The sequence below is a fragment of the Terrapene carolina genome, unplaced genomic scaffold (genome assembly GCF_002925995.2).
Source record: "Terrapene carolina triunguis isolate 2854851 unplaced genomic scaffold, T_m_triunguis-2.0 Scaffold132, whole genome shotgun sequence".
NCBI classification, from domain to species: domain Eukaryota; kingdom Metazoa; phylum Chordata; order Testudines; family Emydidae; genus Terrapene; species Terrapene triunguis.
Window position 1 is genome coordinate 2,293,834 of NW_020664483.1, and position 17,678 is coordinate 2,311,511.

General features: G+C 43.6%; 1 protein-coding gene across 2 annotated transcripts in view; it reads right to left on the reverse strand.

The window, feature by feature from the left end:
• MAP4K3 (mitogen-activated protein kinase kinase kinase kinase 3) overlaps positions 1-17,678 on the reverse strand; it is a 114,441-nt gene that overhangs the window by 23,463 nt on the left and 73,300 nt on the right. For both annotated transcript variants that reach the window (XM_026653159.1, XM_026653158.1), the window contains 5 exons: positions 7,674-7,715; positions 6,849-6,933; positions 5,483-5,562; positions 3,790-3,850; positions 3,587-3,704 (listed from right to left, as the gene is read on the reverse strand). In XM_026653159.1, coding sequence (XP_026508944.1) covers positions 3,587-3,704; positions 3,790-3,850; positions 5,483-5,562; positions 6,849-6,933; positions 7,674-7,715 — 386 coding nt within the window. The remainder of the gene's footprint in view (positions 1-3,586; positions 3,705-3,789; positions 3,851-5,482; positions 5,563-6,848; positions 6,934-7,673; positions 7,716-17,678) is intronic.

Genomic DNA, 17,678 nt, shown 5'->3' on the forward strand with positions numbered 1-17,678 from the left:
CACGTTATATCCGAATTCATATTATATCGCGTCGCGTTATATCGAGGTAGAGGTGTAGTTGTAAAGGCACAACAAGAACTGGTTTTCCTAAACAGGAACTCTCTCAGCAGTATTTTGTATGGCTACGTGGGGGGAAGACTGCTTTTGTCAAGGCCAGAGAAAATTATGTTACAGTGATAGAGAAGTAAGATGATGAGAGCCTGGACAAGAGTTTAAGCTGTATGGATATTAGGAAACATTTAGAAAGAATTAGCAAGATTTAGACACAGCCAGGATGTGAGGATCTGGAGAGAGAGAGCAGAACTAAAGATGATGCCCAGGTTATGAGCCTAAGAGACAGACAGGATGTTGGTGTTGTCCACAGTGCTTGAGAAAGAAGGGATGAGGGAGGATGTAAGGGGAAAATTCAAGCCATGTTGAACATAAGCTGATGGCTGGGTATCCTCATTGAGATATCAAAGACAAGCTGAGATTTTAGTTTGGACAGAAGGAGACAGGTCCATAGTAGAGAGAAATCCGTTAATCATTCACATAGAAATGGTAGTTCAATTTGTGACTGCAGAGGAGATTACCCACAGACAAGCTGTGGAAGGAGAAGAGAAGGAGACCAAAGAGCATAGGTGCCGACTTCCCCTCTTCCTGTGGGTGGTCGACCCTCCGCTCTGCCCCCCGGTCCCACCCCCACTCCACCCCTTCCATGAGGCCCTGCCCCTGCCCCACCTCTTCCCACCCCTTCCCCATCCCCATTCCAACCCCTTCCCCAAAGTCCCCGCCCAACTCTGCCCCCTCCCTGCCCCTATTCCAACTCCTTCCCCAAATCCCCACCACGGCCCCACCTCCTCCCGAGTGTGTTATGTTCCTGCTTCCTCCGCCCGCCCCCCCCCCCGAGCATGCAAACAGCTGTTTGGCAGCGGCCGGGCGGGAAGTGCTGGGAGGTAGGCAGAGGAGCGGGGACCCAGCGCGCTCAGGGGGAGAGGAGGTGGGGCGGGGGGGAGGGGAGCTTGGCTGCCAGTGGGTGCAGAGCCTATGCCAAAGAGGGAGCCCTGGGGAACCTCCCACGGAGGGGGGGGGGGGAGGGAAATTAGGAGGATCCTCAGAATGACTCACTGAAGGAGCAATTAGAGATAGGAGGACAAGCAAGAAAGGACTGAGTTAAGAAAGTCAACAGAGGATAAGATAATCAATAAGCATGTGATTGAGAGTTCCAAAGGTGACTGACAAGTTGAGAAGGAGAATGGAGTATTTGTTCCAAGTTGTTCCAGGAAAAGGTTTATTAGAGACATTGTCAAGGACTGCTTCAGTGGAGTTCACATGGCAGAAACGGACTGGAGATCATGACTTCCATAGATTGTAGGGCTCTGCTACCAAATGCTGTGTCAACTAAGTCCCAAATCAAGCACATAATGTTTTGCAAATGTATGTACTGACGCTCATGTAGCTGCTTTGAATTTTTCTTTGCTTTCCATTTTTTCTGCTGGTGCATGAACTTTTCTCTGAAGAGAATTCTGCTTTAATTTTACATTAATTTTTATATTGCACTCATAGTATTCAAGAACTTCTTGAAGAACATGCTTTGAGGTCTGGTGGAAAGAATTTATCTTGCTATTTATATACTTTAGATATGCATCTAGTAATCCTCCTGGCTACTGTGTCCTTCTGATGCCTGTCACACAAAGAGAAGAAAGCAGCAGAGAGAAATGTGAAATATGTAAATGATTCTGTCCTGCAGATATATGTTTTGCTCGCCCTTCTTTGCACGTTCAGGTTGTTTAACATTTTCCTTGGGATGTGATGGGACTTGGCAGGAAGTCTCCTGGCCCTCTGGAGCGTGTATGAGAGGTCATCCCAGGCTTGATGTATTTTGGAATTTTCATAGCAACCCCGACCTTGTGACATTTACAGTACTGGTCCTCTGCTGATTGTGTCCCCAACTCACATAGTCTGCCAGCCAAAGTTACAGAATGGGACTAGGAACAGACAAACTGCATAGGGATATAGAGTGTAATGGTTTCAAAGGTGGCTGTGCTAGATCTTGTAAGACCATATTCTGATTCCAAGGCGATCACAGTGTCTGGTGGGTGTAACACAGCCATGCATGCAGATGACTGCACAGAAGCCTTTCCTGCATCATATAATGAATAAAGCTATGGCTGTTGATTGTATCTCAAGGTAGCTAAGAATCAGGCCCACTGATAAGGTTGTCCTTTAGGAAGTTATGTATTGTGAAGTGTTCTGGTGATTCATTCTGCCTTCTATGCACTGAATGTTGACTCCACACTGAATCCTCAGGTTTCTTACTGTTACCATTTCTCTCTGATGCTAGCAACATTAATTACATGTCCAGAACACTTCTATTTTCAAGTATTTTCTTTGGAGCAGCAAGGGTACTATGGCTCATGAGGACAAAATAGTCCTATAGCCCCTGCTATAGCAGATTTGGTGCAATCAGCAAGTTATCTGGTACTGAGTCTGACGCCCAGACTATTTTTAAGAACCTGTCTCCTACGGCTTGGGTAGCAACAAATATAGTATTACTTCTGATCTCTCCTATTTTGTAGGATCCTTGGTGATAAATAGATTTGGTGGGATTGCATACAGAATTTGCTGTGGACACACCTTGGATAATACGCCCATAGCCTCCAGAGCCCTATGTTCTCATTCTGAATAAATATTTCTCTACCCTCATTCTCTGGGCTGATACGGTGGGGGCGAAAGACCTCTCTGGCTTTAAGATTAGGCTAGATAAGTTTATGGAGGGAATGGTTTGATGGGATTACGTGATTCTAATCAATTAGGCAATAACGGCCATCGCTGGTAAAATGAGGGTCTGGCTAGAGAATCTTGCCTGTATGCTCGGGGTTCTGCTGATCGCCATATTTGGGGTCGGGAAGGAATTTTCCTCCAGGGTAGATTGGCAGTGGCCCTGGAGGTTTTTCGCCTTCCTCCGCAGCATAGGGCAGGAGTCGCAAGCTGGAAGATTCTCTGCGACTTGAAGTCTTTAGATCACGATCTGGAGACTTCAACAGCAGAGCTAAGGGAAAGTGGGGGGGTCAGCTTTTGTGGCCTGCATCATGCGGGGGGTCGGACTAGATGACCATATTGGTCCCTTCTGACCTTAAAGTCTATGAGTCAGTTTATTTTAGGCTTCCATCTCTCCTCTGGTTCTTAGATAAATATGCCTGAGCCTAATCCTGGGATTTGGTTTACAACAGAGACAACCAGAACTTCCCTCAAGGAACAAGCAGTCTGACTTGTGCTCAGTAACTCAAGAATAATTCAAGTGAAGTAAAATGGAATTAGATCAGTATAAACCTGGTGAGAGATCAGATTCAAACCCAGTCTATCCTGAGAAGAAAGTGAAATGTGTACAATTGTAGTTTTCCTTTCAGAGTGTATATTCTCATCTTGATTATGTGAATTTAAGTGCCTGAACTCTAATTAAGGCTAGTAGAAGTTATTCATGGAGATGAGACTATACGTTCCAAAACCTCCAAATTATTAGGGGTCCCCATTCAGGAGAGGTCCTGGACTCTCAGAAACAAGATCTACAGAATATTTCTAATACATTTGATTAATATATATTTACCTGGGGAGTATTCTGTCAGGAAGCTTGTGTGTTGGAATAGATACAGGCAACTTTTGCATTTGCCTTGCATAATCAAAGAGCCCTGGTAAATTATGGGAATAAAGCTGAGAAGCTTTACCTGGAAATTAAAAAACAGAATAAAGTTTAATGCACAAAACTTACGATTCTCAAGCATTTACATTAAAAATAGCAGAAAGACTTACCAGATATTGATAATAAGCAATTGTTCATTACATACAACCACGTACATCTTCGGGGAAATAGCTGATAAAGAAAAAAAAATTTTACTGAACACAAAATGTTGTGTAGTACAATAAATCAATTTATAAGTTAATATCTGGATAGGCAATACAACATAATTAACGTTGCTATGATTTCTGTAGTAGAAATTGGCCTTAGATAAGTTAAACATAGTATTTTCACAGATTTTAGAGTTAATGCACAGGATAAAGTCATAATACATACAAACTTTATATTTTACACACACACAAATGTATAGTATATGCATACTTTCCCCTGACCCGGGTTTATTCTAGAAGAGTAGACAGATTCTTCTCAGGGTATTTTCATAGAATCATAGAATATCAGGGTTGGAAGGGACCTTAGGAGGTCATCTAGTCCAATCCCCTGCTCAAAGCAGGACCAATTCCCAACTAAATCATCCCAACCAGGGCTTTGTCAAGCCTGACCTTAAAAACCTCTAAGGACGGAGATTCCACCACCTCCCTAGGTAACCCATTCCAGTGCTTCACCACCCTCCCAGTGAAAAAGTTTTTCCTAATATCCAACGTAAACCTCCCCAACTGCAACTTGAGACCATTACTCCTTGTTCTGTCATCAGGTACCACTAAGAACAGTCTAGATCCATCCTCTTTGGAACCCCCTTTCAGGTAGTTGAAAGCAGCTATCAAATCTCCCCTCATTCTTCTCTTCTGCAGACTAAACAATCCCAGTTCCCTCAACCTCTCCTCATAAGTCATGTGCTCCAGCCCCCTAAACATTTTTGTTGCCCTCCGCTGGACTCTTTCCAATTTTTCCACATCCTTCTTGTAGTGTGGGGCCCAAAACTGGACACAGTACTCCAGATGAGGCCTCACCAATGTCGAATAGAGGGGAATGATCACGTCCCTCGATCTGCTGGCAATGCCCCTACTTATACAGCCCAAAATGCCGTTAGCCTTCTTGGCAACAAGGGCACACTGTTGACTCATATCCAGCTTCTCGTCCACTGTAACCCCTAGGTCCTTTTCTGCAGAACTGCTTCCTAGCCATTCGGTCCCTAGTCTGTAACAGTGCATGGGATTCTTCCGTCCTAAGTGCAGGACTCTGCACTTGTCCTTGTTGAACCTCATCAGGTTTCTTTTGGCCCAATCCTCTAATTTGTCTAATTTTAAATAAGGCTCTCTATTAGCTCCTGTAAAGTTATATATTTCTGATCTCTGTTTTGTCCATTGGAGTTAATGGCAAAGTATAATCAGAGAAGTTAGCTTCTCTTTATCTTTGCCTCAAATTTCTAGTCAGTAAGGCATATGAAAGATCAGCTTTACTTTAATTCAGTTCACAAGTAGTTTTATTAATTTTCTATAATTGTGTAAGTATATTCTCCATTGTGACTCTGTGCTTGGCTTCAAGTGTTAGACGAACACTGGGTTGTAGGTAGTATAGAAACCAAATGAAACAATTTACACCTGAAAAACTATCAGCCTGAAAGGTGAAAGTCTGACAAGGTTATAAGTAACTGAAAGCGACTCTTTAGCACTGAAACAGGTAACCTTAAGTGCAGCTGCAGCATGTATAGATGCATTAAAGCAAAGGAGATATTACGTTATGCAGCACTAGCCTTAATTGCTGAAAAATGACAAGGACTTTATTTTCAAAATTCAAAAACAAACATACCTGTTCCATTGATGTTTCATGAAGTTCATTGAGATTCAGGGTGTAAATACCTTCCTCTGCACCAAATATCAAGTATTGATCTGTAAAGGGAGAGAGAAATTAAAATTAACAAATCTGGAGTTAAGGAAAGTGAAAATAATATGAACATGGAGCTGGTTTAGCAAAGCAGCGTTTCACTATCATTAACAGAGGCACTCACATTCATCAAAAGCAGGCAATCTACTTTGTTTAAATTTCCTTAGATCAGGAAGTAGCAGTAGCTTAAATTCAAAAAAACAAAACAAGCAGCAGAGGGATTCCTCTTATTTTAGTTCAAAATACTGGCCATAAGAATTACTGCTGGAAGAACCTATATGAACAATATACTTTATTTAAGTTCCTGCTATAAAGATGAAGCTTAACTCACATTAATATACATTACTTAACAGTTCTATAAGTCTTTCTGCAGGACCCATAACCACTTCATAGGGTGTTTATCAATGATGGTACTGACTGTCATGTTATAGCAGCTCTTCTTTGGGGGCCCCATCGGCTTCTGCAAAATTTAAGATAATTCCACATCTATCCCTCATGGTTACAAAGGTAACCTTCTGAATGTTGGCCACCACTCCATTCTCCTTCTGAGTTTCCAAAGCGTTTCCAAGAGAGTTAAAACCATGGTTTGCTGAGAAGTTGGAATGGTCTCATCTAAATGAGGTGTCAACTTCAAAGACTGATTTTGATCACTTAAATTTCAGAAAAGTATTTTGTTGCTGGTCATTTTAGTAGTAGCAGCTTGCTAAAATTTCAGGCAAAACTTGAGTCCCATATCACCAATTCGCCCCTCCCCTATAGTCTGACTCCTGTAGCATAGATCACTTCATCCCACACTAAAATATATTTACCTATGATGGTAATGGTGGCAGCCTCTCTCTCTGCCCACAACAGATCTGAGAAGTTAAGTGAACAATAATATATCCAATGAAATTACAGGGGGAACTGAGGAAGTCATGATGTGGCTGTTTGACCAGGACACTAGGGGTAACAGCATTATCTCCAAACCTGGGATTTTTGATTCCCAGAAGCAGAGTGTGTTTTACACCTCAACCAAAAAGAAGAATACATGTACCTCACTTTCATCTGTATGGTAAACTTATTTTATGGAACTAAAAAGCTGCAATCTACATCACATACCTAAAAGTAAAGGGAATTTACTTTTTTTTTAAATCACTGGTTGATTTGAGTTTAAGCAATCCAATAAAGAGAAAATTCCTATATACACAAGTGACACTTTTATAAAGAATTCTCTTGATATCTAAACTGAATAGATCATGTTCTTAAAACCTTCAGGAGAGAATAAATAGGATGAAAATACATAATGTACTACCTCTTGTATCTGGATTAATCCATGATGTTGCACAATGAATTTTTAATGGGCACCCATTGAAAACCTTTGAAAAGCAAGCACCCATCTGTGAAAGTAAAATATAAGCCATTTAGAACAGTGAATTTGATACTTTACATCAACAGGTATTAGGAAAAATTCTAATTATGTATTTCAAATGGCACAGTTTTTGCCTTATTGAAGGGGTAAAAGAGTTAGGGACCAGTTTATTTAATTTTTTCCTATCGGAGTGATTTCATCCCCATAAAACATGCCAGAGAAAGGGAAGCTTATTTTTTTTTTTTTTTAAATAAAGCCAGTCACAGTTTCTTTGCCTCTCATATATTTCTGAATTAACATACTTCAAGACCTGCCCATTCTGGTAACTGATTATAACAATGTCTATTTATTGCAGCATGAGAGGAAACTGAAAAAGGCTCTGTGTGAAATATGGGAGTATGATAAAAATCAAAGTAGTCTCAAGAGTGCTCTCTTATTTCTGAAATATTTTACAAATTTGAAATGTCATCAGTTGTTGCATAAATCACCACTCATTTTTATTTCAAGAACTTTCTTAAAACTCAATCTGTTCTGAAATGCAAATCTTAAATGATAGGTATGGTTAATGATATTGTCTTTCAAATATTTTACTTTAAAAAAACTGTTGTGACAACTATCTAAACCAACTGTTCAATTGGACTTTTTTTTTTTTTAACAGACATAGAACTTCACTGAATATTCAAATTTGATTTTTTTTTATTTAATACAAAAAAACATTTCTATACTATATTCAAAATTAGTTTGGCTGGTCCAATATTATATACTTACATGGACTTTAGGTGTCGGTGGAAGGCCATTACTAATTGGCTTCTAGAAAAAATATTGTAAGCTTAGATTATTCTTTTAATAGCTATACACATTTAACTAAAAACAAAATTAGTGTACAGATTAAACATTAAAATATCTTTTCTGAACAGTCAGACACAGTGCATAAGTAACTTAGTAACTGTGAGTATAACTATATTAGATGAAACTGACAAGCCAATATTTATTCATTTATCTGCATAAAAGACACCCACCAGTGGCAAACTCCATGCAAATTGTTAAACACAATAAATATAGACATGCTGTACATTTTCAAGTTTAATACTGCCCTCATTTAATGAGATGCACTAAATAACTACAGGAATACCCCAGTTTTTATAGAATTTGGTATGTGAACTTGCTAACCTTCCTTGTCTGTTGATGCTGCCAACTCCCCCACCTCCTACAGAGGAATTACTGTTCTAGTGAAATTCATCTATTATGATTTCTTAATCTCAACATCCCATAACTTAACTTCTATATAATTTCTTATATAATAAAAATTTCAAATTAGAGATGTGAAAGAACACTAGAGTGTCATCATCCATTATTACAAAGCTTATGAGCCTTAGTATTATAATTAGCTGTTCAACATTCCAAACAGTTGCTTAATGTAAATCCTGCTTTATTAAATTATGTTTCAGCATTCCACACATTGTTTATTTTATACCAAAACCATTTCATAAGCATCAAGAACTTAGCATCAAGCACTTATTTCTTTCAGTGCAGAGATATTTCAACCGACAATTATCTCCTTTTTAAAACTGTAAGCTGCTTCAACTACAAAACTTGAAAGGGACACAGTCAGCTGTAAGTCTAGATGATTTCAAAAGATGAGTTACAAGTAGTTTCGGGAGCTATACTTATCTGAGTTTCCCCACCAATATTTATGGTTTTAAAATCAGATTTTAACTCTTTAAAATATGTTCTCCCCCTACCCCTTATTGTTCTGATAACTCCTCTCCTCCCCCCCCCGACTAATGGCAACATTTTACAGAAGCAGCCCGATTTTAGGGCACAAACTGAGACATCTTGAACCTGACTTTCAGAAATGTTGAACACTCATCTCCCATTAGCTTCAACTGGAGTCAGAACTGGGTACTGAGCCAGTCTGAAAATCAAGTCCAAGGTTTCAAGTTGGGATGCAGAAACTGACACCCCCAAAAATCAGTGAAAATTCTAAACATTTTGATCTAAATGACTACACAGGAGAAATAATTAAATGGATTATTACACACCAAAAGGTGTCAAAATGCACGACAGCAAACTAAAAAAAGTATTTTTCCTCCCAGACTTCTTTCCACAAATTTCCCCTCTGGCTATGTCTACACTACAGAATTAGGTCGGATTTATAGAAGCCGGTTTTATAGAAACCGGTTGTATGCAGCCGATTGTGTGTGTCCCCACCTAAAATGCTCTAAGTGCATGAAGTCGGCGGACCGCGTCCACAGTACCGAGGCTAGCGTCGACTTCCGGCGCATTGCACTATGGTACCTATCCCACAGTTCCCGGAGCCTCCGGCGCCCATTGGAATTATGGGTTGAGATCGCAATGCCCGGATGATGCAAAGCAGTGCCGCGAGGGGTTCTGGGTACATTGCGTCAGGCCCCTCCCCCGCCGTCACAGCAACGGCAGACAATAGATTCGCGCCTTTTTACCTGGGTTACCTGTGCAGACAACATACCACGCCAAGCATTGAGCCCGCTCAGCTCAGCTCACCGTCACCATATCTCTTCCGGGTGCCGGCAAACGTGGGACTGCATTGCTAAACAGCAGCAGCAGCTTACTGCCTTTTGGCGGTAGACGGTGCAGCATGACTGATAGCCTTCATTGGCGATCTGGGTGCTGGCAGCTGTGGGGCTGGCAGCCGTAGGGCTGCATTGCACCAGCCCCTTGCCTTTTGGTAGAAGATGGTATATTACGACTGGTAACCGTCGTCATCGTACTGCAGTGGCTGTCGATCATGGGCACCCGGGCAGACAATGATGGTTATCAGTCGTAGTATGCTATTTTCTGCCAAGTGCCCAATATTGTCTGCTAAGCACCCAGAAGAGGCCGAGGGCTATCTGGGTGCTGGCAGACATGGGGCTGGCAGCCGTGGGGCTGCATTGCACCAGCCCCCTTGCCTTGATGATGATGGTTATCAGATGTATTATTCGCAGGATGGGGCAACATTGCTACACAGCAGCAACCCCTTGCCTTTTGGGCAGAAGATAGTATATTACGACTGGTATCCATCGTTGTCATACTGCAGTGGGCATCATATTGTGCAGTAGACCTGAAGGCTTACTGCCAAGCGCCCAGTATTTGCTGCCAAGCACCCAGAAAATGCCAAGGGCTATCAGTCATGCTGCACCGTCGTCTTAAGATGTAAAAAATAGATTTATTCTCCATTCATTTGCTTCCCCCCTCCCTCCTGCTAAACCCAGGCTTTTGAGTTCAATCTTTGGGGGGGGGGGCATTCTGTGTGACAGTTGTTTGTGTTTCTCCCTGATGCAAACCCACCTTTCTTGATTTTAATTCCCTGTACCTGTACGCGGTGTCACTCGCCCCTCCCTCCCTCTCTCCCTCCCTCCCTTCTTCCCCTGGTCCGTCAGATACTACTTTCGCGCTTTTTTTCAGACCAGACGCCATAGCCAGCACTGGGATCATGGAGCCCGCTCAGATCACCGCGGCAATTCTGAGCACTATGAACACCACGCGCATTGTCCTGGAAAACATGCAGAGCCTCCTGGACATGCCAAAGCCAAACCAGGACCAGCTGAGGAGGAGGCGATTGCAGCGCGGCGACGATAGTGATGAGGAAATTGACATGGACCTCTCACAAGGCACAGGCCCCAGCAATGTGGAAATCTTGGTGTTACTGGGGCAGGTTCATGCCGTGGACCGCCGATTCTGGGCCCGGGAAACAAGCACAGAGTGGTGGGACCGCATCGTGTTGCAGGTCTGGGACGATGCCCAGTGGCTGCGAAACTTTCGCATGCGTAAGGGCACTTTCATGGAACTTTGTGACTTGCTTTCCCCTGCCCTGAAGCGCCAGAATACCAGGATGAGAGCAGCCCTCACAGTGGAGAAGCGAGTGGCGATAGCCCTGTGGAAGCTTGCAACGCCAGACAGCTACCGGTCAGTCGGGAATCAATTTGGAGTGGGCAAATCTACTGTGGGGGCTGCTGTGATCCAAGTTACCAGGGCAATGAGAGACCTGGTGATATCAAGGGTAGTGACTCTGGGAAACGTGCAGACCATAGTGGATGGCTTTGCTGCAATGGGATTCCCAAACTGTGGTGGGGCGATAGACGGAACCCATATCCCTATCTTGGCACCGGCGCACCAAGCCACCGACTACATAAACCGCAAGGGGTACTTTTCAATGCTGCTGCAAGCCCTGGTGGATCACAAGGGACGTTTCACCGACATCAACGTGGGCTGGCCGGGAAGAGTACATGATGCTCGCGTCTTCAGGCAGTCTCTTCTGTTTCGAAAGCTGGAGGAAGGGACTTTCTTCCCAGACCAGAAAATAACAGTTGGGGATGTTGAAATGCCTATCGTGATCCTTGGGGACCCAGCCTACCCCTTAATGCCATGGCTCATGAAGCCATACACAGGCAGCCTGGACAGCAGTCAGGACCTGTTCAACTACAGGCTGAGCAAGTGCCGAATGGTGGTGGAATGTGCATTTGGCCGTTTAAAAGCGCGCTGGCGCAGCTTACTGACTCGCTCAGACCTTAACGAAAAGAATCTCCCCATTGTTATTGCTACTTGCTGTGCGCTCCACAATATATGTGAAAGTAAGGGGGAGACATTTATGGCGGGGTGGGAGGTTGAGGCAAATCGCCTGGCCGCTGATTACGCGCAGCCAGACACCAGGGCGGTTAGAGGAGCACAGCAGGGCGCGGTGCGCATCAGAGAAGCGTTGAAAACCAGTTTTGTGACTGGCCAGGCTACGGAGTGAAACTTCTGTTTGTTGCTCCTTGATGAACCCTCTGCCCCTCCCCCACCACCCTGTTAACTCTACTTCCCTGCAAACCAACCACCCCACCCTCCCCTACTACCCTCCCCCCTTCGAGCACCACTTGCAGAGGCAATAAAGTCATTGTTGCTTCACATTCATGCATTCTTTATTAATTCAGCACACAACTAGGGGGATAATTGGAAAGGTAGCCCGGGATGGGTGGGGGAGGAGGGAAGGAAAAGGACACACTCCAATTTAAAACTTTAAAACTTATTGCTATGGAAATCATCTAGGGTGGAGTGAGTGGGTGGCCGAAGGCCCCCCCACCGTGTTCTTGGGCGTCTGGGTGAGGAGGCAATGGGACTTGGGGAGGATGGCTGCTGGTTACAGAGGGGCTGTAGCGGCGGTCTCTGCTCCTGCTGCCTTTCCTGCAGCTCAACCATACGCAGGAGCATATCACTTTGATGCTCCAGCAGCCGGAGCATCGACTCTTGCTTTCTGATTACAAGTTGACGCCACCTCTCCTCTTCAGCCCGCGTTTCAGCACGCAACTTCTCATCTTCAGCACGCCACCTCTCCTCTCGCTCATATTGGGCTTTTTTAAAATCAGTCATTGACTGCCTCCACGCATTCAGCTGTGCTCTGTCAGCGTGGGAGGCAGTCTGAAGTTCAGTAAACATTTCGTCACGCGTCCTTCGCTTCCTTCTTCGAATATTCACTAGCCTCTGCGAAGGAGTAAGATTTGCAGCTGGTGGAGAAGGGAGAGGTTGTTAAAAAAGATACATTTTAGAGAACAATGGGTAGACTCTTTCACGTTAGATTTTGCTGTTCACAACATCACACAGCACATGTGCTTTCGTTACAAGGTCGCATTTTTCCTCTTATATTGAGAGTCTCCTGGTTTGGTGTGAGAGATCACTCACGCAGTGCCAGGACACAGATTTCAGCTTGCAGGCAGCCATGGTAAGACATATAGTCTTTGGGCTTTTTTAACCTTCTTAACATGTGGGGATGGTTTCAAACAGTTCTGCCCTCATTTCCCATACCAAGCACCCGTGCCATTTAAAATGGGTTTGCAATGTAAAAGGAGGGGCTGCGATTTCAGGTTTAACATGCAGCACAAACCCAACTAACTCCCCTCCCCCTCACACCCAATTCTCTGGGATGGTCACTTCACCCCTCCCCCCCACCGCGTGGTTAACAGCGGGGAATATTTCTGTTCAGCAGACCAGGAAGGGGCACCTCTGAATGTCCCCTTAATAAAATTGCCCCATTTTAACCAGGTGACCGTGAATGATATCACTCTCCTGAGGATAACAAAGAGTGATAAGGAATGGATGTTGTCTGCATGCCAGCAAACACCGGGACCATACGCTGCCATGCTTTGTTATGCAATGATTCCAGACTACGTGCTACTGGCCTGGCGTGGTAAAGTGTCCTACCATGGCGGACGGGATAAGGCAGCCCTCCCCAGAAACCTTTTGCAAAGGCTTTGGGATTACATGAAGGAGAGCTTTCTAGAGATGTCCCTGGAGGATTTCCGCTCCATCCCCATACACGTTAACAGACTTTTCCAGTAGCTGTACTGGCCGCGATTGCCAGGGCAAATTAATCATTAATCATTAAACACGCTTGTTTTTAAACCATGTGTAATATTTACAAAGGTACACTCACCAGAGGTCCCCTGTGTGCCCTCAGGGTCTTGGGTCAGTTCGGGGGTTACTGTTTCCAGGTCCAGGGTGACAAACATATCCTGGCTGTTGGGGTAACTGGTTTCTCCGCTTCCTTGCTGCTGTGAGCTATCTATGTTCTCTCCATCCTCATCTTCCTCGTCCGCCGAACCCGCTTCCCCGTTTGCAGAGAGGGACTCATAGAACACGCTTGGGCTAGTGGTGGCTGCACCCCCTAGAATGGCATGCAGCTCCGCGTAGTAGCGGCATGTTTGCGGCTCTGCCCCGGACCTTCCGTTTGCGTCTCTGACTTTGTGGTAGGCTTGCCTTAGCTCCTTAATTTTCACGCGGCACTGCCGCGCGTCCCTGTTATGGCCTCTGTCCTTCATGGCCTTGGAGATCTTTTCTAATGTTTTGCCGTTTCTTTTACTGTTTCGGAGTTCGGCGAGCACTGCTTCATCTCCCCAGATGGCGATCAGATCCTGTACCTCCCGTTCGGTCCAGGCTGGAGCTCTTCTGCGATCCTGGGACTGGGACTGGGACTCCATCACGGTTACCTGTGCTGATGAGCTCTGCATGGTCACCTGTGCTCTCCACGCTGAGCAAACAGGAAATGAAATTCAAACGTTCGCGGGGCTTTTCCTGTCTACCTGGCCAGTGCATCTGAGATGAGAGTGCTGTCCAGAGCGGTCACAATGAAGCACTGTGGGATAGCTCCCGGAGGCCAGTAATGTCGAATTCCGTCCACACTAGCCCAATTCCGACCCCCTAAGGTCGATTTTATCGCTAATCCCCTTGTCGAGGTGGTGTTAGGAAACCGGTTTAAAGGGCCCTTTAAGTCGACAGAAAGGGCTTCGTAGTGTAAACGTGTCCAGGCTTAAGTCGATTTAACGCTGCTAAAGTCGACCTAAACTCGTAGTGTAGACCAGGCCTCTTCTGCTGTCCTCATCCACCATCATTCTTTCTCTTGTCTCCGACGTTTGCTTTCTCCTGGCCCTGCTCCTCATAACTCTGCTTCTCCTATGTCTCTTCTTCCACATCCCCCACGCCTCGTCCCTTTTCTCCCATAGCAAGAGGGGAAATCTAGGAAAAGACCAAGAAGTTCCCATGCAAGGCCACTCAGCAGCTGCTACGACACTGCTCACTAGCTTGGTTCCCTCCCTAGTGGCAATTTGTTGTGATAAAGGCTGCCAGTGCCGGAAAAGGACCTGGGCAGGCAAGGAAAAAAGCAGAGGCTCAGAACAACATTACAAGGGGACTAGAAAAAGGGATGTATGGCTGAAGAGTGAAATTTTTACCGTCTTATTTAAGTGAGTCCATATCCCATAGCGACAATCTCTGTGTGGGTGCGGAGGAAGCTTTCAGGTGTCTTTTTCTCCCAATGACAGCACTAGGCACACACCAGCGTCAACTGCTAGGTGTTTATTTTGTGCTGGTAAACACTCTGAATACAAGCAAAGTGTTGAACAACAGACTCACTTGCTCTGAGCTGCATGGACAGAGCAGTAGAATCAATACAAGGTGGTTCCCATGGGCAAATCCTGGGTCCATTTGTCTAAAAATCCTTGGAAAACACAGGACATCACAGAGTATCTGTGACAGTTGACAGCTAGGCTGCTGTAGTGGCTCAAAGGGAGAGAAGGGGTCTCAGTAAGCTGGAGTCCAAACCACACAGGACTTAAGTCAAAATGAACAGTTAAACCTGAAAGCAAACAGGATGCTAAGAGAACTAGGGTATACATGTCAATAATATAAAAGCTGTGCATATACAGTATTTTAATTTGAATGGTATATTTATAAACAGCTAAATACATTGTGTTACTGAGTTCTTGCTGGACATCAGTTTTGTAATTTCTAATTTAAGATTTTATTCTGTAGGCCTGAGAGCCTCAGAAGTTCATTAATTGCTAAGGGGTAAAATCACACAGTTATAGATAGAGGCTTTCAAAATGGAATTAGGTCCAAGTATGCCAAAATACATAAAGGCACACAACTTAAAAATCATATTGTTTAAACAAGTTTTTAAAAACATATATGTGTTTTCTAACATCACTCTAGATTTTTGTCTTCACTACTGTTACCTCAAGTTATAATTCGAGTCCTGTCCATGTACAAACACCCTTAACTCAGGTGTGGTGGTGCTTTTAACTGGAGCTGGCAGGCCCACCAGGGGTATAGAATAAAGCTGGAGTTAGCAAAACTCGTCAGCTGCTAACAGAACCACTCTGCAGCATGGACAGAGATTAGCTCTACTTGCATGCTGCTAGTCCTCCAATGCCTTCCTGCAATTCCTCCCCTGGGCCCAGAAAGGACAAACAAGTTCTTCCACAATTTGCTGGGAAACAATTAACACAGCAGCTCAGCTTACTGCTGACCAAAGAACCCTGTGAATTTCCCCAAAACAAGCAATTGCAGGGCCAGTATGGACACAGCATCTACTGCAGGGGTAGGCAACCTATGACACGGGTGCCAAAGGCGGCACGCGAGCTGATTTTCAGTGGCACTCACACTGCCTGGGTCCTGGCCACCGGTCCGGGGGGCTCTGCATTTTAATTTAATTTTAAATGAAGCTTCTTAAACATTTTTAAAACCTTATTTACTTTACATACAACAATAGTTTAGTTACATATTATAGACTTCTAGAGAGAGACCTTCTAAAAACGTTAAAATGTATGACTGGCACGCGACACCTTACATTAGAGTGAATGAATGAAGACTCGACGCACCACTTCTGAAAGGTTGCTGATCCCTGATCTACTGTGTTATTTTGCACTGTGGCCACTCTCACTTGAGCTAGGCTACCTTGCGAGGAGGAGTAAATTGAGTACCGATAACCTGAGTAAACTCTGCAGCGAAGACAAACCCTTTAAAATTTAGGACTAAAAATCTGTCAGCAACAATAAAAAAACCTCAAGAGCTCCAGCTCACCCTCCATCCTGATTCCTCACTGGTAACTCCTGCACATCTCCACATTCTCTCCCCACCTACTGTGGAGTCCTTCCGGTCCCTCTTTCAGTTCCTTCTTCAACTCCATCCCCAGTACGGCCAAGTCAACTTCCCCACCCTAAACTGCCTTCTCTGCTGGATCTGGTGCTGCTACGTCTCTTGTGCTGAGTAACTGCTGATACTGAAGTGTCACATATTATCAGGTTAGCCTCAGTAAACAGACACTTTGATTTTAACCTTTTCCCCAGAAGATCCATTTAATTTACTGTAGAAGTGGCTTGATTATATCCCTGTTAAGAACAATTCTCTCCATTGCCAAGCAGCAGTTAAACTGCAATCCAAAGCTAACTAGTCTGGGGAGAAAAATGCTATGACTGTATATGACCTTAATTGCGCAATATGATCCTCAATAGCCCCCACAAACTGCAGAGGATTTATGCAGATATTTCTCCTTAACTCTAATACAGTTTATATATAGCCCTAGATGTATACATTACATGTAGAAATTACTCAAGGCAATCCTTGGCACATTGACAGGAAGACAGAATTAAGGATTTGCATGTATTCAGAAACCCATATCTGCTGCAATGAAATCTGCTTCTAGCAGGCAGTCTTTCAGAAAGTACAACAGAACCTTGCTAATCCACATCATTTTATAATCCACACAAAAAACTCTCCATCTCGCAGCAAAGATTTTATACGAGACCGAGTTGCAGTGAAATGTTAAATTCCTCAAATTATTATTTTTTACACGTTATTAAGTATCAAATAATTAAAGCCCAAATTGCAATCATCAATGTAAATTAAACTACATTTTGCGTTACATTTTCCTTGGTTTCCCAATTTTTTTTTGTTTTCATACCCACTAATCAGCAAAATTCATTAATCTATATGATCTCTCCTCATCATTAATATGAATTATTGAGGTTCTACTGTACTGTATAGACAGGACACATCACTAAGGTTTCACACACACACACAAATCTTGAATGCACAATATTTATTACTTGTAATAAATGACAGCTCCTAGTAGCATTTAAAAATAAAATTGGTATTAATGTTGACTGCTTAAATTTGGATAAAAACTGTAGCATGATTAAACAGTTTAGCCAAAATGTTTTAAACTTGTAAGACAAAATCCATTCAACAGATATCAAAACCTGAATATATGAAACAAATCAATAATCATAGAATCATAGAAATGTAGGACTGGAAGGGACCTTGATAGGTCATCTAGTCCAGTCACCTACACTGAAGCAGGACTAAGTATTACCTAGACCATCCCTGACGTGTTTGTCTAACTTGTTCTTAAAAACCTCCCTAGGTAAATTTGTTTCAGTGCTTAACTATACTGACAGGAAGTTTTTTCTTATGTCTAACACCTAAATCTCTCTTGGTGCA